This window comes from Triturus cristatus, chromosome 4_1, assembly GCF_964204655.1.
Source record: "Triturus cristatus chromosome 4_1, aTriCri1.1, whole genome shotgun sequence".
NCBI lineage: Eukaryota > Metazoa > Chordata > Amphibia > Caudata > Salamandridae > Triturus > Triturus cristatus.
Window position 1 is genome coordinate 954,318,810 of NC_140585.1, and position 21,816 is coordinate 954,340,625.

General features: G+C 45.7%; 1 protein-coding gene across 1 annotated transcript in view; it reads right to left on the reverse strand.

Annotated features, from left to right (window-relative positions):
* Positions 1 to 21,816, reverse strand: part of CFAP54 (cilia and flagella associated protein 54) — a 2,172,274-nt gene that overhangs the window by 855,709 nt on the left and 1,294,749 nt on the right. The window contains exon 43 of the mRNA XM_085653834.1: positions 4,408 to 4,495. Within this exon, the coding sequence (XP_085509960.1) occupies positions 4,408 to 4,495 (88 nt within the window). The remainder of the gene's footprint in view (positions 1 to 4,407; positions 4,496 to 21,816) is intronic.

Consider the following 21,816-nt stretch of genomic DNA (forward strand, 5'->3'; position numbering starts at 1 on the left):
ATTGAATAACGTATGCAAGCATGGGTGTGCACGGGCAAAGGACAATAGCACAGTGTACTGCTAGAATGCCGGGGAGTCTGAAGCAGCTGTTAAAATTGTAGCTATATTGGGGATGCAATAACAGTACGGGCCGGTGTAGCCCCTATACATAAACATAGAGCATACTTTGGAAATATGAGAAACTGGAGTCTGGGGTAAATCAACCGGTTCCAGCGTACAGTACCACATAGAGAGGGGTTGTTGGGGAGGTCTATAGGGTAATGAGTATTATTAGAGGGGCCTCAAAACCTGTTAAAGGTGAGGGTAGTACACAGTACCACGGTGCCGTATTGATGCAGGCTCCTCAAATAAAGAAAGTGAGGCGCACTCAGGAGGTTGAATAGCATGTCCTCAAGCAATACACTGTAATGTCAGTAAACATGTAAACCGCTTGTTGTCATGTCAACTCATATGAGCTATAACCAGGAAAACAACGAGCAATATCAAATGACATGGCTATAGATATGAATGGGGGACATCCAGCTCATGCGCCGGGATTGTAGTGAAGTGTCATGCGTGGAGTTCGTTCCAGGGTGTGTCATTATTCAGTCCTTTGGTGTGGGTAGAAAGGCAGAAGACCCAGTGTTGTACTTTTTAAAATATTTTTTATTTATTTTTATTTTACTGAGTTTTATATCGCGTGAACTTGACCCGAAGGTATCGGGTATCAGAGCGCTTTACATAGCACCAGTTGCGTTACATGAGGGCATTCATTTTTGTTAGGCACGGGGAGATTAAGTGATTTGCCCACAATCACAGGATGTTCAGCGTCATTGCCGAGACTCGAACCCGGTTCCCCAGATTCGAGGTCGACCGCCCTAGCCGTTAGGCCAACTCCTCTCCTTCTTTGCCGAACACATTTTGTATCTCCCGCTGGGTTTTTGCCTCTAAGACAGTCCATTTGAGGTCGTCAGGTGTACGGTTAGCTCCCAAAAAGTAAGCATTCATCTTGGTGGTGCTGCGTTTGCACCGAATATTACTGCAATGTTCAGGAATTTAGGCATTCAGGTCTGATCACTTGGATCCCCTTGGATCCCTCTGATTTACCCACCAGTCCCAACTGATAGCCTTATCCACTTCCCCCTGAGGAACAACACCCTTGTTTCGTGTTAGATTGTCCATTTAGGAGCTAGGGTGCAGGATCTATCAAATTTGCTCCTTGTGCCTCCCTTGGTTTATTGAATATTACATTTGTATCAGATATTTAATTAATTTAATGAAGTATGTTTTATTAGAGGATTTAGGTTTTTATAACTGTGCTTTTTCATAAGGTTTGTGTGCCAATTATGGTACACATAAAATAAAGTTAAATAAACTTTGAAAAATTGTATTCTATATAATTATATTCTCAGGTTCCTGATGGTGTATGGGTTGCTTCCACCTAAAATGTGAGAGGATGAAAGCCTTGACTTGCACAATAAATACTAACATTTTTTCACTGCTATGAATATGATATTCTAACAAATAGCTCTTGTGGTCCTTCACCTATGATGTTCATCTAGATTTGCATATAATTATATTCCCAGGTTCCTGTTGGTGTATGGGTTGCTTCCACCTAATAAGTGACAGGATTAAACCATTGACTTGCACAATAAATCAAAAGTTTTTTTCATTGCTATGAATATCATATTCTAACAAATACCTTTTGTGGTTCTTCTCCCATGATGTACATCTAGATTTGCATATAATTATATTCCCTGGTTCTTTTTGGTGGTTTTGCTGGGGACACTGGCCATCTGCAAAACACCCTGGTGGAACATAAGTACCAGGGTGTACTTCTCTTCGCCTCTCTTTGCCGACAGCCTGCTGAACACCCTGGTGGGACTCCAAGTCCCAGGGTGAAACATGCTTCATTCCCACTTCTGCTGACGAGGGGGAGGCGTCCACATTGCGCTTAAAGCGCTGCCCATCTCTCGCAGTACGGAACGTTCTTTTTGCTGGCGACACTGGCCATCTGCTAAACACCCTGGTGGAACATCAGTACCAGGGTGTACTTCTATTCGCCTCTCTTTGCCGACAGCCTGCTGAACACCCTCGTGGGACTTCAAGTCCCAGGGTGAAACATGCTTCATTCCCACTGCAGCTGACAAGGGGGAGGCGTCCACATAGCACTTAAAGCGCTGCCCATCCCCCGCAGCACGGGACACATGCGGGCCGCGCCCGGGCGAAGCCTGGGCCACGGGCTGGCCCGTCATTGCCAGGAAAAGGCAGGGCCACCCCCTTGTGTTTGATTTCCTGACAGTTCCAGGGTCTCACCACCGCTACACGAGGTACTGACACTCTTTTGTCTGTTTTGCTGGGCTAGATATAGGGTTGGGCCTGTATCCCTTCCGGTCCAACCACCTCTCTGGCTTTTTCAACTTGTCCCAATGCACCGGCATTTCAACCCTGTGTGAGACTTATCGAACCACCACAACTATTTGTTACTACCTATCTGTCCTTGTATTGTAACTCGCCTCTGGCTGAGGCGAACTGCCGCGGGGATCCGTTACTGTGGATTACTGCTGTTTAAACTCTGGACAAAAACTGGCTTTATAGATCGGTTGTTGATTTGAAATAGATCTGTTGTCTTTTTGCTTGCTTGTTTTTATTTGTACAACAGCACCCCAGTCAGCCCAAGAGAAGCTCTTGGAAAAAGAAAACCCAACGTGTCTGGGAGTGGAAACGAGAGCATGCGGGTCCAGCTAAAAACTTGCAAGGCAAAGGAGGGCCTAGCGCAAACAATTGTGTTTTAGACCGTATTGATGATCTCCTAATATATTCACTGATTCCATTCGGTGTATGGATTGCTTCCACCTAATAAGTGACCGGATTAAAAAAAACCATTGACTTGTACAATAAATACAAATGTTTTTTCACTGCTTTGAATATCATATTCTAAACAATAGCTCTTGAGGTCATCCTCCCTCGATGTTCATCTAAATTTGCAGCATACTTAGATGAAAGCACAAAAGGGTTTAGGAAATATTCTGATAAAAAAATGTAGAAATCATAGGTAGGCACTTCCCTCTGTGATTCTAGGTAAGATGTCAAATCTGCATAAATACATTATTGGAGGAATGCTCAACATATGTAACATGATGATTAGTAAGGCTCATGGAAGCTTCAGCTTTCCATAATGTGCGGTTTGTTCTGCGAATAAAACGGATTAGTAGAATAACAATTTTCCACATCAATTTGTCAAAAAGTGTTTTACCACATGCCTCTCTTTTTGCCCGATGGATCATGAATTCCTGATGCTGCGTAAAGCACTACCTTTGGTGTACACCACTGGGTAAAAAGGCAATACACCAATTATGTGTTAACTTACCATTTGGGATCCATTGGTACCTGCCTGCTTAATTTCCTTGCTGGTTGGGTTTAGACCTTAAATACAGTACGATGCCATGCAGTCTTTGTAATACTCCTGCAGTCTCCTAATTTTTAAAGTCAACTTTTGTTATCATTTCCTGCATATTTTGTTGTTGTCGGTATCGATGCCATATTGATTTATTCTTATTCAGAAGAGGAACATCAGGGGTATGTTAAAACATTTTTTAGTTGTGTCAGAATAGAGTACGGTGAAAGGAAGAAAAGATTCCAGGTCTGATCTAAATGGTATCTAAACAAGAAACTCGAGTTAAAAACCAGGATACCTACAAGGTGTAATTCGAAGAGTAGTGTGTGTCATACAAAAGCATGGGACGTTTTCATTGAGATGTAGCATGCCATTACCAAACTACTAGACATTAGGCAAATAAACACGAGACTTTGGGACAGAGCATCTAGTAAATAACATTTAAGTGCCCAGAGGTTGAACAGGCAAACATGGATGCAGACAAAAACATTCCATTGAAATAAGCAGTCAAAATCAACGCTGTTACAATTAATAAATTAAAGATGCCAGGGGGACATATGTGAAACTAGATTAACCCTAAACAGTGTTTAGAACCTGAAGGAGACACATTGATAACTAAATGAATACAGGGATTCTATATGATACGTGACATCTCTTAGCTTATTTTTTGCTATTATTGGGATGGGTTTGAAAGGGGTAGTTTTCACTTTTCTATAAAGGTTGGGTGCTAATCCTCTCTACAATAGCCCACACAAATGTTCTCCTTCATCTTCCTCTTTGTATTTTGTCTTTTATACTTGTGATGCTTTGCCTTTCCCTGTCTCCTTCCAGTCTGATTTGCGATTTTATCTTAATATCTTCTTTCTTACAATCCGATTAGCAGAACTCATAGAAAAGATAATTTTGTGTCCATCAGAAGACAACCCACTATTTTTAAACAGATTTACAATGCTGGCAATATTGAAAATGAAAACAAAGCGATAAAATCTGTGTTAATATTGGGAAAACAAATGTATGTATCACATCATTACCTTTTGTGCCTTGCATACATGTGGAGATTCCCAAGTTCATGAAGTGCTTGAGCTTTAAGGCCTGGTTGGTTATTGCCGTGAAGTATTTCTGTTGGCACCAATAATAAAAACTTGTGTTAACATTTGCAAATTTGTATTTTATTCCAACGTAGATGCAGATTTTCTTTTGATTCGGTTTTAGCAGGAAATACGAAAATATTCTGGTGCTGTGATATTATGTAAAAGTGCCTAAGCACCATCTAATAAGAGTGACTACAGTCACAACCAACAACTGCTTAAATTACGTGCACTTTTTTTATGCATGTTGATACCTCTCCCTACAGAATGAATGGACAGAATGTTGGGATATAGGGAGGACCATCAATACTGTCACGACGAATACTTCCATTGTTCCCACTAGGATTAGTACTGGTGGCAGGATAACTGCAGGTTTCCGCTAACAAAGAGAGGACAGGTTAAGGCAATAACTGGGCAGGTCTTGGCTGAACATGCACTATAGTAGGTATGTGACTGACCATGTGAATGTATTGAGTGCCTTAAATCTTAGGGCGCTAGATTTTTATGGGCAGTGGGAAAGACACCGAGAGCCTAGGGAAAGAGGAGGCGATCTCTTACAAGACATGCACATTGAGAGATACTCCCTTGGCCCAGCTTAAAGGGCTCTCTGTCCTACTAGTCATAGGCACTGCTTAGGACAGGACACAGAGTTAATCCAAGATTTGCACAAATGGGCACTAGTCAAATCTAAGCCTCTTGCAGGCATTCTAGGCCAAACCTGAGGCACTGGTAATGTTTACCTGAAGATTTTGGTCCCCAAAACACCCCAGAGGATGGAAGGGCAATGCAGCTCTTATAAGTACAGGTGAAGGAGGGTATGAGGTCAGTAGAGGTGGGCGAGCCACTGAAAGTTGGAGCCCGGCTCGAACCTGAAGCCTGACTCATTCAGCTCGAGGTCCCCTTGGAACCTCGAACCCAAGTTTCTTGCGGCTTGTCTGCCACTCTCACTCTACCCTCATGCTCAGAGGTAAAAACAAAGCATTAACATTTGAGGTAAAAAGAATGGACAAATAGATACCTTTTTAGTGGCTGATTTTTAGAAATTTAAACCAGTAAACGTGGATTAATCACTGCTTCCCCGCTTAACCCAACTATTTGATATTAGCCAAAGAATGTGTTTAATCGATACTCCTTTTTCTTCATTATCCACATGAAAGCACTTTAAAATACGTGAGTTCAGAATACTAGCTGTACGAGAACCTATGAGTAGAATGGCAATACACCAATTCTTTGTTAACTTACCATTTGGGATACTGTTGGTACCTGCCTGCTTAGTTTCCTTGCTTACTATAATGGTTCTCTATCTATAACAATCTGCGCCATAAACAGGGTTCACATGGCAACTGTCTTGCTTCTTAATTCACTAATGGTACTGTAGCAAGGGTGGGGGCAGGAATGGCTTCAAGTTCATGTTTAACCCCTTCCCTGCGGGGGTAATTCCCCCGCGGTGCGGAGGGTGGGGTGGGGGGCCGCGGCGCCACTGTGCTCATGACGAGCTCAGCTCGTCATGACTCACAGTGGAGCTGTGCTCATGACGAGCTGAGCTTATCACGACCCCGCCCACTGAATAATTCTCCCACACAGGCGGGGAATTAATCGCGCGTAGGCGGGCCGCAGCCGTTATGACGAGCTGAGCTCGTCATGAGCACTCAACGAGTTAAACACTATCACTTTTAATAAATACTTCTCATTGCAGTGCTATAATGTGAAATATTATTATTAAAGCTTTCACATATTAGAGAAATACACTTTTTATAATTTTGAAGAGTCTTTATCATATTTTATGTGATGTTTGTTGTGTGATTTACATGGCAAACATTTTCAGGGCTCGGCTTGTGAACAGGCTCTAAAACCAAAGCCAGACTCTTGGCTTGGCTCTGCTCGCCCTGTTAATTTGTTGGCATGCCCACCTCTAGTGGCCAGGCCTTCTGGGTCATTAAATAGGGCCATCAACATCACGGGTGGGTCTGGGCACCAGATAGCCCCTTACTCAAGTTGTGTGTATGCTAAGTCACATGTGGACAAAACATAACTGGCTCAGGGGTGTTCACAGTCTAATTCTACAGAGGTCCCCTTACTATGCACTCACAATCCCCCACTGTCCACCCACTACACTTACTTTCACTTTCTTCTAGACTGCAGATGTGATCTAGACTCGGGATGAAGCCACAGAAACTAGGAGTGTGTTGCATGGGGACCCTGCACTAGAAATAAGATGCAGAGCTGGTGTGCTCTCCTGATCTCACTAGTCTATCACCCATTGTATGAGATGAGCTGGTTGGAATTAATTTCCGAATGAATAAGTACAGAGTATGGTGGCAAGACCTGTTCAAAAGGCCTGAGTGGGTCTTCCCACCCTAAAAAGAGGTAACACAACCCACACAGGAAGTAATGCAATCTCAAAATAAAATAATTTGTCATTCTGGTACCCAGTGTTTGTTTTAATTTGGGATGAAGAAGGGACACATTGGAGTTCCTTAAAGGTTAAAAAAACAGGCTGAGCTATTCTATTTGGTTTTCTTTGTTGCTGTAAGACAACAAATATATGATTATCTGCACTCCGCACTCCCACATAAAGCCCTAAAAACAAAAACATAATTAAATCTCTATATGAAGAAACGTAAATTACTTATCTACAAATATGCATCACAGGGTTTTGCGAGTCTAACATGTGAACAGCCACACAACCTGAAATGGGTGCAGGATGAAATCTTAAAATGGATGTCAAAAGGTTGGACTTCAAAATTATTGAAACATTAAACTGCTCTGATGGAACCCTGTTTTTTAGAACTACAAATCTGCGATCATCTAATTACCAGAATTAAGGGAGATCAACTGAAACATAAAGCAATAAAGAAAATAAGAAAAAGTTACTTACTTTCAGTAACGTTCTTTAAAGTGAATACTCTATCTTACCAGCAGATTCATCACATTTTAAAAATTCGAGGCACCAGAATGGATCCGGAAACTTTTTCATAGCTCTTCCACGCGGATAGGTGGTACTCTGAGTCACTGTCATAGGGTCCCCCAAGCAATAAAGCGCCCATCCCAGCATGCCCACGTGAGCTTGCCATCCATTTTTTCTACACCAATGAGGCGAAAGGAAAACAATGACATCCTATGAGCAGAGAAGCAGTGCAACACATTCGTGAAACCTTATTAACTATTGCAAGTCACTATCATTGTAGAGGGCCTTACAATTATAACAAGAAACCATTCTTCAAGATGGGGAGGAAGGCAGGATCAGTGAGGAATCTACAGCTATGCAGAGTATTCAGCAGAAAGAACTTTACCGAAGGTAAGTATCTTTTTCTTCTGAGGGGTACTTCTACCTGAAGATTCCACACCTTTTGAATATATTATCAATCAGTACTCCAGGCAGAAGAGGAACTTGAAGAAATCGTTACAGAAGAAAGTTAGACAAGGAAGTCCTGGAGGACACTGCATACAAAATGGCCATTCTGACACACTTCCGAATCCAAGCAGTAATCCCTAGCAAAAGTGTGGGGCGACACCTATATTACAGCTCTGCTGATGTCAGCCACAGGGACTCCTCTTGCCAAAGCTGATGTGGAATCAAGGCTGCTGTGGAATTAGCCCTTATACTTTCCATAAGTTTTTTTCGTTCCAAGGCATGCCACATCATAATTAATAGGATGATCTACCTTGATAAGGTACTCTTCTGGACAGCTATGTCTTCCTATTGCCTGCATAGCCCTACAAAGAGCTGTAAGTCAGGCCAGAAATGCATGGTCCAGTCGATAAAGACAATGATCAACCTCTTTGTGTTCAGGTATTGCTGCCTCCCCTCCTCCTTGGTGGGACAGAAATAGGAAGAGCAATCGATTGACCCAGATGGAATAGGGTCACAACCTCAGGAAGGAAAACTGCTCTGATTTGATGAACTAATTTGCAGGAAAACAGGAGGTAAAAGGCTGGCGAAAACTCAGTGCCTGTAACTCACTGACATGTTTCGCCAAAATATTGGCAACAAGAAATACAGTTTTTATAGTCAACAGATATAACCGGCAAATATGATGTGGCTCAAATGGTGACCCCCCCATTACAAAAGTTAAACCTAAATTGAGGCCCACTGGGGCATGACATAAGGGGTAAAGGGGAACATGTTGGTCAAACCGTAGAGGAAGTATACAATAATAGGTTACGTGTTCAAGAATAGTTTGTCAGAAAGACACAGGAATGCTGAAAACACTGCCAAGTAACCCATGACTGTCCCCACTGCGAAGCCATGCTGTAAATGAAGAGCGCACATTTTAGGATATAAGACAAATAGGTCTTCAGGGAATCCACCTTGATTACAGAACACCAAGCGACAAACCTATTTCTTTTACCAAAGTATAGAGTCTTGGTGGAATGACGGCAAGCGAACGAAAGACATCCATAACTTCTGATGGAAATTTGAATGTGGCTAAATTGTCCGCCTCAGTCATTAGGCATGAAGGTGGAGGGGTCTGGAGGTTGGGATGCTGGACCCTTCCCCGTGATTGAGATAGGAGATCCAACATGAGAGGAAGACAGATCGGGCAGCACAAAGAGAAGTGCAGAAGGTCTGTATACCACAAGCTTCTCTGCTAATCTTAGGTGATGAAGATAACGTGGCCCTAGTCTTGGTGAATTTTTCTCAGGAATCAAGATATCAAGGATATGGGAAGAAACACAAAGTGAAGAGGAATATATTTCAACCAAAACACGTTCCCCATTTCTTGTTGCAATGGATACTGGAGGGCACAGAACCTTGTGCAATGCGCTTTGCTGTGAGTGGCGGACTGGTCGATCTGTCCAGAACTATCTCTGCTGGTGGCCACAAAAACATATTTTCAGAGATTACCGGCAGAAAAGATGCAACCCTACTCCCTCCACTTGTTGGTATACCTCATTGCTGTTGTGTTATCTGTGAAGATCTGGGCTTACCGACCACCAAGGGAAGGAAGGAAAACCTTGAATGCCAAGCAAACTGCACTCACCTTCAAAAGACAGAGGTGCAAAATCTACTCCCCTGGAGATCATAGACCTCCAATCTCCAGGGCCTACAATAGAGTGGAGGCATACATCACCACCATGGCCACAGCTAGTGGGTGCTGCAAAGAAACCCCCAATGGCAGGTTCTCCCTCATGCCCTACCAGGCTGCATCCACTGCAAAATCTCAGTAGATTGTGATATCCAACAAGTTTCCCCGTGCTGGAACAACTATTTGCGGTGGCATAACCCTGGCCCATTGCTCATCTGAGCACCTTAGAAATGGTGTTTGGGAAAAAAAACAGATCCATATTGAAGCAGTGAACTTGGGGTAGGGTTCTTAAGTGTGGAGGAGGCGATGGTGCCAGCTTGGGTTCATCAGGCAATGCCAGGTCAGAATGGGGAGAAATTACCACCAGTTAAGGCTCTGCCGACAACTCCGTTGGTGCCGGAGAGTGTCTTGGGGGCTTACCTTCTGTAGGGTATGTTCATGATGCCTCTTCTTCTTGCATTTATTTAACTTCTCCCTTGATGTTGAAGCTGGGGACCCAGGCCCTGGCTATGAAGAACTTCACTTTCTACTCGTTTATGGCCTTTGGGTATATGCTCTGACGGGACTCACAGCACTTCGAGTTGTCAGAACCAAGACACCATAGGCCCATATCATAAGGGTCAGTAATCAATATATGATTCTCACAATCCCTGCAAGGCTTGAAACATGAACGTTTAGGAGGTAATATTTTAGCACTGCGTCACTGAGAAGATTTGGTAAAGCTGAAGAAACTCCTCCCTGAAATGTCAAAGAGCAGGCCCTGGATCTGCACTAAGGGCATCGAAAAAAGGGGAATGGCACAGAACGCCGAAGCTCCAGGGCATTTTGTGGCTCCAGTGACGCAATTATGACACTTTTCTGGCACCGACAGAGTCAGCGCCACATATTCGTGTGGAGGAACTATGGAAATGTATGTGGATCTAGTCTGGCTTCTCGAATATTAAAAAAATGAGGAATCAGCAGGTAGAGGTATCAATCAGGAAAGAAACAGACAAGTTCATAAACTCACAAAAAGAAAAAAGAAGTTGATAACCACACCTTTCTAGATAGCTATAACGAAGTTTTGCCAAGTTATTAAATTATTTTCAGCTAAACACATTTTCCTTATCACTTCAGGTGACTTGAAAAACACAAGATATAGTGGCTAGTTTTGTTTAGTTTATTTGATATTTTGATATATTATTAACATCATATTGCTGCAGAAAAAAACTGTGATTTGGTTAAATGTCTGGCACACAGTCTGTAGGGTACATAATTGGGAAAGTTTAGCTTCTTGAGGCAATCTTTAGAAAAAGCCTAAACTATTGGAAGCTGATTAGATGCAGTAATTGAATTGGTAACATACATGGATTGAATTATCAAGTGCAAATAATGATAACAATTAAAGATTCCATCCAGGACACCTTAGGGGATTTCAATACACAGCATATCCAATGTTTAAAGATGATTAGACTTATAATGAGAAGTAGAATGTGTTACAAATGTCAGCAATTTAATTTGTGTCTGCCTATGAAAAGACTAGCAAAACTGAACAAGTTACTTCCCATTGGTAACGCTCTTTATGGCAGAGACTCTATCTAACTTCAGATTCATCATTGTTTGAATATTAGCCAGGAATCAGACTGGATCTCGAAACTTTTCAGCAGTACCACTGCAAGTCATAGGATGGTGCCATGTGGCTCCACACTAACGCCCATCGATACCAGAAATGATGTGCGGGCATCTATAGGCACCACTCCAACACACTGATGAACAAGTTATTACCTTCGCTGGTAGAGTCTATCTAGCCGCAGATTCCTTACCTTAGAATTATCCCCAGGCATCAAACTGAATCCAGTAATCTTTCGTGAGCAGTGCACCTGCGCTGTGGTAGGCCTTCTTGATGATATGGAAGGACAGTTGTGTAGCGGATCAAAGGGAGCGCACATCAGATATGTAAGTACCCGAAGCATGATAAAGGGTGAAGGTGGAAACATATGTTGGTGACCTTCCAAAAACCTATTTACAACAGGAGATTTGAACAGGGTGGCTGATCTGGCAACCGCAGAAATGCTGAGATGGTAGAAAAATAGCCCTACAAGGTGCCCTAAGTAGAACCCTGCTGAGCAAGAGAAATAATAAAGAGAAGGACCTGAGAAAGGGAAGCCGAAAAAGGGGTCAACTTGCTTTTTTGCACACCATGCCGAAAACTTGCCCAAGCAGCAGACATATACCATCTTGGTGGAGGGATGCCTGTCTGCCAGAATAACATGGCAGACTTCGGGCAGAAGGTCGAAAACTGTTGCCTAGGCGGAGCTCGCGGAGTTTCTCACTCCGTGGAATTCCGCAGAGTTCCAGAAAAACTCGGAGGGATTCCGCGGAGTTCCGCAAACAGGTGGCGCGTTGCTGTTTCTAAACTTTCTATATGCTTCATGTACAGTTAACAAGGCATATTTTATCTCCAGCACATTTACGATTTATAAGCAAAATCAATGCAAATCAATGCAACATTGCCACCCAGTGACCTTAAAGCAAATACCAGGCAGGCCCAAAAATGTAATCAGCCTTCATACCAGCACAGGAGTGGTTGTTTGGTGCGTCACTGTCGAGAGCCACATCACTAAGACAGTATGAAAGATGTTGAATAATCACAAAAATCCTAACTTCAAAGTATATGTATGTCTGCTTCAGAGGGCACAACAATCACACACTTACTGAACACAACGGGGGGTCTTGGAAGACAGGCGGGCACCCCAAAGCTTACGTGTGGCAGCAGCATTAACACCACAAGCAGATGAACATGCAGGGTATGGGAAGCTTAATGCCGCCAGGGCTCATCTCTCCCAAGCTACCCGCGAACAGGAGATAGAGTCTGGAACTGTCCCACGGGAGCAGAAGATCACGATTCACGACAACCAACTAAACCACCTCACTTCAAGGCCAGGCTGGGGGAAGACCATGCAAGTGTCATGGCCAATCACATTTAACACAGGCTGCTGAGACACAAAAGTGAAACAGACAGAATCAACAGCCAGCCGAGAGACGGTGCCTCCTACTTTGAAGTCACACAGCCTGCACACCATTAGGCTGAAATGCACATTTTAGGTGCCACTTGCATAGATGTTCAGGTTTGGATGATATAATATTATATTAGTGGTGAAGTAGGCTCTGAAAACTGACAAAGTAGTTCCCCGCTTTACCATAAGGGGCAGTGGGTGCCGGTAAACTTCGCTACGCGGCAGTGGACGGACTTTTTGCAGAACTCGACGCTCCAAGCTTAGTGCGGAGTTGCAAAATTTGGAGAATTCCGCCCGCGAAGCAAAGTTTACCGCCCACCCCTACTGTCACCACTCAATCTCCACACATGAAGGCAAAGCATTGATAGGTTCGGGTGGAGAACACTCCCCAGCTGCTTCAACAGAACATCCTATTGAAGAGGCGGTCTGATCTGATGACTAATGGTCATGCTCAAGAGCTTGGATACCAAACTATCCAAGCCCAGTCTGGAGCCACAAGGATGACTATAGCCCGGTCGTTCCTGATCTTCTTGAGAACTCTCTGCAGGAGTAGTATGGGTGAAAAGGTGCACAGGAGGCCAGAGCTCCATTCGAGACAAAAAAGCATTTCTGAGTAAGAGCCACCTTGGAATCTCCAGCATTGAATATTGGACATTCTCGGCGGTGGCAAACAGATCTAACCAAGGCTCTCCCCACTGCTGAAAGAGGCCTTGCACTGTCATCAGATGGTGATACCATTTGTGATTTGCTAGGGATCTTCGGCTGAGTTTGTCTGACCTGGCATTCACAGAGCCCCCCAGGTGTTGAACCTCTAGGGATATGCCCTGACCTTCCATTCAGGTCCAGAGGCGCAGGGCTTCTTGACAAAATGTCCACGATCCCACCCCGCCCTGTTTGTACCAAATAGAGGTGGTTTTGTCCCTGAACACCTACACTAGCCTTGCCTTGATGGAGGATAGAAAGGATTTCAATGCCAGTCAGATTGCCGGGAGCTCCAGTAGGTTGATGTGGAGTCTGAATTCCACCGGAGATCAGAGGCCTCTGCTCTCCACCTCTCCCAGATGGCCGCCCCATTCGAGGAGTGACACATCTGTCACCACTGTCAGATCTGGTTGGGGAAGGGGATGGGTCTGCTGCTCACCCAATCGTGGTTTGTTAATCCCCACTGCAGATCGTTTGCAGTACACTCTGAGATCTAGACCATGCTGGATAGATTCCCCTGATGCTGCACCCACTGGAACTTCAGGCCCCACTGCAGAGCTCACATATGGCAGTGGGTACGTGCCACAAGCAGGATGCAGGAGGCCATGAGGCCCAGCAGCCTCAGATTCAGTCTCACTGAAAGGATAGAGGCTGAAACATCGGTATCACAGCCTAAATATCCTAGACTCTTTGTCCGGGAGAATACGCCTAAAACTGCACCGTAACCAGAACAGCTCCAATGAAAGGTAGCATCTGAGAGGGAGTCAGGTGTGGCTTTGGCACATAGATAGTGAACCCCATCGAGTGCAGGAGGTCCACCGTAATATGGAGGTGGGAGATGACTGCCTGGGACGAACCCACCTTCAACAACCAGTCATCGAGACAGGGAAGACTGGCACCCCTGATCTCTGCAGATGAGCTGTAACCACTGCCATCACCTTGATGAACACCCAAGAGGTGCTGGTATGGCCAAAGGGGCTCACGATGAACCAAACGTGCTTGTGACCTACTGTTAGCCACAGGATACATCTGTGGGCAGGCAGGATGGGGATGTGGAAATATGCATCCTGCAAGTTCAACGCTACCATCCAGTCTCCCTGGTCTATGGCAGACATGACTTGAGCAAGCGTGAGCATTTTGAATTTCTCCTGTTTCAGGAAGAAATTGAGAGGGCACAGTTCTAGACTAGAACAAAGGCATCCATCCATTTTGGGCACCAAAAAGAAGCAGGAATACCAACAACCACGACCTACTTCTGGCGTCGTCACCTACTCTATGGCTCCCTTAGCCAAGAGAGCCGCCACTTCCTGGCGGAGTGAGGAGAGATGGTCCTGTCACAAGTAAGTGGCTTGGGTGGAGGGGTAGTCATGAAGGGGAGAGAGTAGCCTCTCTGGACAATCTGGAAAACCCAACATTTGGATGTTATTGACCTCCAGTGGTACAAGGGATAGCAGCGTATCCTGCCTCCACTGGCTGCCAATGATGATTGGAGGTTGAACTAAAGTGGTTTGGAGGCTGTAGCTTCCAGAGGGTAGTGGACTGGCTGACCTCTGGCTGTCCGACCGATGGGGTCTGTGGGTTCGGCATCCTTGGTCACACAGATGTTGGAGAGCATGCGTGTCGTGGTGGCTGGGTGGGTGGGTTAAAACGTGGCTGGTAGCCCCTTCTGTGAGCACGAAAGGAGCAGAAGAGGGCTGTGTTTGGGGGGGGGGGCATAGGACCGCTATCCTTGAAGCACTCCAGTGCAAAGTCTGCCTTGTCTCCAAAGAGACAGGAGCCATCAAAGGGCATGTCCAGAAGTGAGGCTTGGACATCCCCTGTAAAACTAGTCATTTTCAGCCAGGCATGGTGCCTTAAGGCCACCAATGAATAAACTGCTCTGCCTAGAATCGGTCGTGTCCAGCCCACATCTGACCATGAACTTGGCTGTATCTCTCCCATCTGCGATATCTTGGGAGAGTAAGGCCTGGGCCTCTTCTGCGACCATGGGCAGCACCTGTGCAACCGAATCCCACAGTGCATGGAAAACACGGCCAAAAAGGCATGCAGTGTTCACGGACTGCAGTAATAGGCTGGTGGAGGAAAACTCTTTCTCACCTAAGTTGTCCAGCTGCTTGGATTTCCTGTCCAGCGGTGTGGTAGGGAATGCACCAGGGTTTAAACACGAGGTGGAGTCTTGGTCTACCAAACTCTCTGGTGTGGGATGTTGCGTAAAGAAATTTGGGACCCTGGGGTGAGGCAATGGCAGCAGGCAATTATCCTTTTCACAGGCGCCTCTGTGCTGGGCATGGACCAGGTCCCAAGTAGGACATCCATACAGGCTTCATTAAATGGGGGAAGCGGTTCTGAGGGGTCACTCCAACTAAAGCATCTCTGTCAAGACATTAGTCTTGACTGCCAATGAGGGCAGGTTAAGGTCCAGGACTTCGGCCAACCTTCTCACCACCCAAGCGAAAGAAGCTCCCTCTTCTGAAGCTCCCTCCTCCTCCTCTGGGGAGGTGTCCAGTCCACTGGCATCTGTCAAACCCTCACAACAGTCCATGTTGGGGTCTAGGGGCTAGTATTTTTCAGGGCCCAGTGGCCCCTGCCAATAATTTCCAAGTCATAGCCCGTAGGAATAGGGTTCAGACTCTAGCCTGGAGGGAAAGGCTCCAGTCGGTGCTGGAGTCAGACGTCACCCCTCTCACTCTGTTTCGGGGGTGAGAATGGGGACATCGCCGGTGGTACCAGGAGCATCAATATTGGGCCCGTCGTCTGGGATGGTCAAGGTGGTACAACCAGCACCAGTCTAGATCCATTTGAGTATCCAAGGGGCTGACTCGCACCGGGGGCAGATCCGATAGTGGAGAACCAGTAGGGGCACTTCCAAAACCCACAGGGCACGCCGATGGGAACGGGACACCCAAATATGAGGTGCATGGCCTCATAAAAGTTGCAGAGTTGGGCAGGGGTCACCTCGGCAACCGGAAACTCAGGGAGGCGCAGAGCCGGTCCAGGCGCAGGCTCAACCGCAGACCCAGGTCTTGAATGATGAAGTCGAAGACCTCTTCGACTTATTTCTCTTTTCATTTTTGTGGTACTTACCTGAATGCCAGGATGACTTCAATGAAGATCGATGGCTCTACGACCAATCGGAGGACCTTCCTTTCAAAAGGGATTGATACCGTTGAGGCAGTAGACACAGGTCTTTGCGTCGTGGTCACACTCAAGGCACCAGATGTAAGCAAGATTAAGGTCTGTTACCAACATGTGTCAGTGACAGGCTTGAAGCCACCTTTCCTAGTGGACATCCCTGCCACACCAAGAGAAGGACTCAAAAAACTTTGACAAAAAGTTGAACAAGGTCAGCCAAAAAATGACTAGGGATAGCTCACTCCGAATCTGCACTGACTGGCACAGAAAGAAAAGAACCTAAGTAGGCCCTGTGCACTTTCAACACAGACAATGCCACGCGGAGCTGAACAATGCCACCCACTGGCGTGCAGGGGTACTGCTCACAGACAAATTCTGGTTCCAGTCTGATGACTGGGGATATTTCTAAGGTAAGGAAACTGTAGCTAGAAGTCTCTATCAGATATCAGTTGCTTTTGAGACTGTCTGGGCCTGCAGACGTAGTTCCCCTAAAGCAAATTGGTAGACGGTGTGCAGATTCATAGACTTAAAAATGGATATAGTCCAACCGCAGAACAGGGCGGATGGGAGGGTTGGTGAGGAATCTGAGGCTAGATAGAGTCCATACCAGAAAGAGCGATATAGATGATAAACAGCTTGTTCTTCTGATAGAGACTTCTAGCTGCAAACTCCTTACCTTCTGAATAGATATCAAAGCAACATCCATTTGGTGTTTGGTCTGTGGGTGGTTCTGCATGTTCCTCTCAACGAACCTAACTGTCCAGGCAATAATGGTTTGTGAATGTAAGGAAGGATGTTGACGTAGCCACCTGATAAATGTTGAGGACAGGAACTCTGCGTGCAAACTCAGTAGTAGGAACTTTGGTCCTGGTAGAATGGGCATACAGTCTTTCCAAAGGCTGCCCATATTAAGCCAGCACCACTCCTAGGGCAGGCCAGCTGATGTGGAGCCCATTTTTGCAGATTCCTCCATGTTGTTTTGGATGAAATTAGCCTTCTAGGGTCAGGGTTATGCCCACTTCCCACAGGAAGTGGCCATATAGAAGAGTCACTGCCTGGTGAGAACTGTAGCAGAACTTTGGCACAAAACCCTACTTCCTCAGCCCTCTCTTGACAATCGTGACAGAGTGACTTGTCCTGTGTGCTAGAGAACTACCAAAGCCTTGGGTAGGCTACCAGTACTTCAAAAAACACCAAATGTACCCTGATTATGGGCTTTGGAAACACCACTGAAGAATACTGGATTAGGTTCAGGGAGACTCGGAAAAAACCCAGAGTAAGATTTTGTAGACTTTTAAATGAAAACACTAGGTAGCTAGTTGAAAGGTAACAATGTGCATGACTATGATGGGCTGTATAATTTAATTATGAAAGGACATCTGTTTTGTTATCAAGAAAAGTTGCACCAGTACTTGGTAGACCTCGATCCAATTTCTCCCCAAGAATTGGGAAGGAAGGCTGACCACTGGGCCAAGACTTGGGGGACCAAAAGTACCACTTGTGGAGTGACCGAAAGAAAGGGGTTACTAAGCCTCCCCAGGGCAGAAAGGGGGAACATCCTAAGGATAAAAGTAAAGAGTCTTCTAAAGGCCCCAACAACCTGCTAAAGAGAGTAGGCATTAAACCACTTCACAACCAAAAACTGGGTACCAAGGTAAGAATTGGGATCCCAAAAAGGCATGGTGTTACAAGTGTCAGAAGACTGTACACCGATCTGGAGACTCTGCCTGTCCCCAAAAAAATCCTACTATTGCTCCAGTTGGCGCTGGAATAGCTAATTTCCAGGTGGAATCCCTAGGGTGCCCTGAGCAAATCAGAATGCACATAGATGCTACACTGGTTTTAGCTGTTTGGATTACAAATATGGAAAAATACAAACAGCAGGCCTTGGTAAATGGGATTAGGCTAGAAGCCCAGCACCATAGAGGTGTCAGTATCACCATGGTGACAGAAACTGTTTTATTTACCTGACAGAATCTGACGGGACAGACTTATCCAGTCACCAACGCTGATAATATCACTAAGATCCATCCCATGGCAACTTTGTCTTTTTAATGAGGAGGGGTTACTGGCCTGAAACAGGCAGTGGTCTCTTCTGCAATCCCAGTCAAATGTTTGCTAGAGAATGATTTTGAGTTGTCAGCTTGGGCTGAGGTCAAGCTTAGGTTCCATGCAGCTATGCTGGGAATTCCAGAATGGGTGTGCATAAGAACTAGAGCACAGAGCAAGGCCTAGCGTGAAAAAGAGGTGTTGGGTCCTGAAATGATAAGCCAGCCCTCCGAGCGCAAAGGTAAGAAGTCTACCAGTTTCTGAACAGCCACATGCTCAGGTCCCTCTCCTAAGGGAGAAGACCTCTCAGCCCCAAAGGGAACTGAGCCCCAGGAACTTTAGCCTTGCACACCAGAGCTACTAGGCTGAGGAGGACCCTCTAGGGAAGAGCTCTGCCAAGGGCAGACGACCTGTTCTACTCTTCAAAGCCTGAGACAGCAAGCTGCTGCACAGGAACAGGGAGATGTCAGTTGCTCCCACGGGACCTATTGGGAGGAAGGGCTCCTGTACACTGAGTCCAGAGACTCCAAACCCGGTGACACCAGGCAAGTGGTAGTGCCTCAGCAGTTCAGAGAGTTTCTCCTCACATTGGCCCATTACATCCCGCTAGCTGGGCTTCTTGGCCAGACCACAACTTTGAGCAGGCTTGTCAGCCACGTCTACTGTCCACATATGTCCCAGAAGGTGAAGGAGTTTTGCAACTCCTGTGCCACCTGCCAAGTTACTGGCAAGGCAGGTGGCCACCCAAAGGCCCCTTAATTCCCCTTTCAGTAGTTGGTGTACCCTTTGAAAGGGTTGGGATTGACTTTGTTGTTCCTTTTGACCCTCCAACTGCATCAGGGAATAGATTTATGCTGGTAGTAGTGGATCATGCTACCAGGTATTCAGAGACAATTCCCCTTAGGACTACCACTGCTCCTGTAGTGGCAAGGGCCTTGGTATCTTTACCAGGGGGGGGGGGGGGTTCGGAAGGAGGTGGTATCAAACAGAGGTACAAATTTCAAGTATGGCTCCCTGAAACACGTATGGACTGAATGTGGAGTGACTTACAAGTTCACTATCCCATATCACCCACAAGCTAATGGCCTGGTTGAGAGATTCAACAAGCCCATTAAAGGCATGATCAAGGGAGTCCCTAAAAACTCAGAAGGAGATAGGATGTCTTTTTGCCATGCCTGCTTTTCCCGTACAGAGCAGTGCCACAGAAGGGAGTAGGTTTCTTTCCCTTTTTGAACTTTTGTTTCACCGTCCTGTGAGGAGACCACATTGTCTGGTTAAGCAAGTCTGGGAGAAACCTCTCAAAGAGCCTAAATAAGATAATGCTGACTATGTACTTGGCCTGTGTTCCTATGTGGACACTGGAGACAGATTGCCTGTCAAAAACTCAATCTATTAACAGTCTGACCATGTTATGGAGAACATCAAAGCTGAAGGCAGCAAGATGTTGGAGTTAGGGGTTATTGAACCCTCTGACAGCCCCTGGGCTAGCCCACTGGTATTAGACCCATACCATACACCAAGGATGGGAAACCGGAAATAAGGATTTGTGTAGACTACAGAGGTCTCAATGCTGTCACTAAAGCAGATGCTCACCCCATACCCAGAACTGATGAGTTGAAATACAAAGTGGGAGAAGCCACATTTCTCAGCACCTTTGATTTGACATCTGGTTACTGGCTAATTGGCATGGCTCCAGGAGCAAAAGAAAAGACAGCATTCTCCATTCCAGGTGGGAAACCAGAAATAAGGTTTTGTGTGGAATACAGAGGCCTCGATGCTGTCACTAAAGCAGATGCTCATCTCATACCCAGAGCTGATGAGCTGAAATACAAATTGGGAGCAGCCACATTTCTCAGCACCTTCGATTTGACATCTGGGTACTGGCAGATGGCTCCAGGAGCAAAAGAAAAGACAGCATTCTCCACTCCAGGTAGGCTTTTTCAGTTCACTATTATGCCCTTTGGCTTAAATAATGCCCGTACCACCTTCCAAAGGTAGGGGAACCAAGGGCCTTGATGGGCTGGAGGGTTTTAGTACAACACATCTTGATTATATTGCTGTCTATAGTTCAACCTGGCAGGAGCACCTGATCCACCTTGGCAAGGTTGTGCAGGCCCTGCAGACAGCAGACCTTACTATCAAGGCATTCAAATGCCAGATAGGGCAGGGCACAGTTGTATAGTTGGGCCACCTGGCAGGTGGAGGCCACGTTCAATGCTTACAACCCAAAATCCAGACCATTCTGGATTGGGAATCTCCAGCCACTCAGACTCAAGTCAGGGCATACCTTGACTTGATTGGGAATTACAGGAGGTTTGTGAGGGGGTATGGTTACATTGTGGCACCCCTCACAGAACACACCTTCAAGAAGATGCCTAAAAAGGTAAACTGGACAGTTAGTTGTCGAAAGGCTTTTGACACCCTGAAAGAGGCAATGTGCTCAGCACCCATTCTTAAAGCTCCAGATTACTCTAGACAGTTCACTGTACAGGCTGATGCCTCTGAGCAAGGAATAGGAGCGGCCTTATCCAAAACCAACGATGATGGCCATGACCAGGCTACCGCTTTTTTAAGCAGGAGGTTACTCCCCAGGGAACATAGTTGAAGTGCCATTGAGAGGGAAGACTTTGCTGTGGTTCGGTCCCTGAAGAAGCGAAGACCATACCTGTTTGGGACTCACTTCCTTGTTCAAATTGACAACAGACCTCTCAGAAGGCTTATGCAGATGAAAGGTGAAAACCCAAAACTTTTGAGGTGGTCCATCTCCATACAGGAGACAACGACCTGGGACTGACCATGCCAACACAGATGGCCTTTCCAGCTTTTCCCACTTAGAAAATGAAGACTCTGTTGGGAAAAGTTAGTCTAATCCTCTTTTGTTTGAGGGGGTTGTGTACCTCTTTTCACATGGTTACCCTCCACTTTTTGCCTGGTATCTGGTGCAACTTTGACCTAGAGTGTGCTGGGTTCCTGCTCATTAGATCCCTAAACTGTATGATTGTTCCACAATTGGCACCCCTTTAGAATCCCCGGTAACCCAGGGAATTGGACCTAAAGAGGGTCCCTGAGGGCTGCAGTAAGAATTGTTCCACCCTAAGGGACCCCTCACTAAGCTAATGCAAATTGCCATTGCAAACTGTGCATCTTGGTGCAGAGTAAACAGAAGAGTCAACATGGCACACATCCCTGGGTGCCATGCCTGACAGCACTACATGTGACATAGGTAAGACACTACTACTGCAGACCTTACAGCCCTACAGTAGGGTGAACTAGGCACTTGTGAGGGCGTATCTGTGAGAGTGGATATGTCCTGATGAGTGCTAAGTTCACTCATAGATATTACCAGTGCAGAGGGAAGCCGTAACAAGTACATGAGATAGACATTCATCATTATGAGTTCCCCAGCTACATGATGGCCTCACTGTACCCCAAAGTGTTTGGTA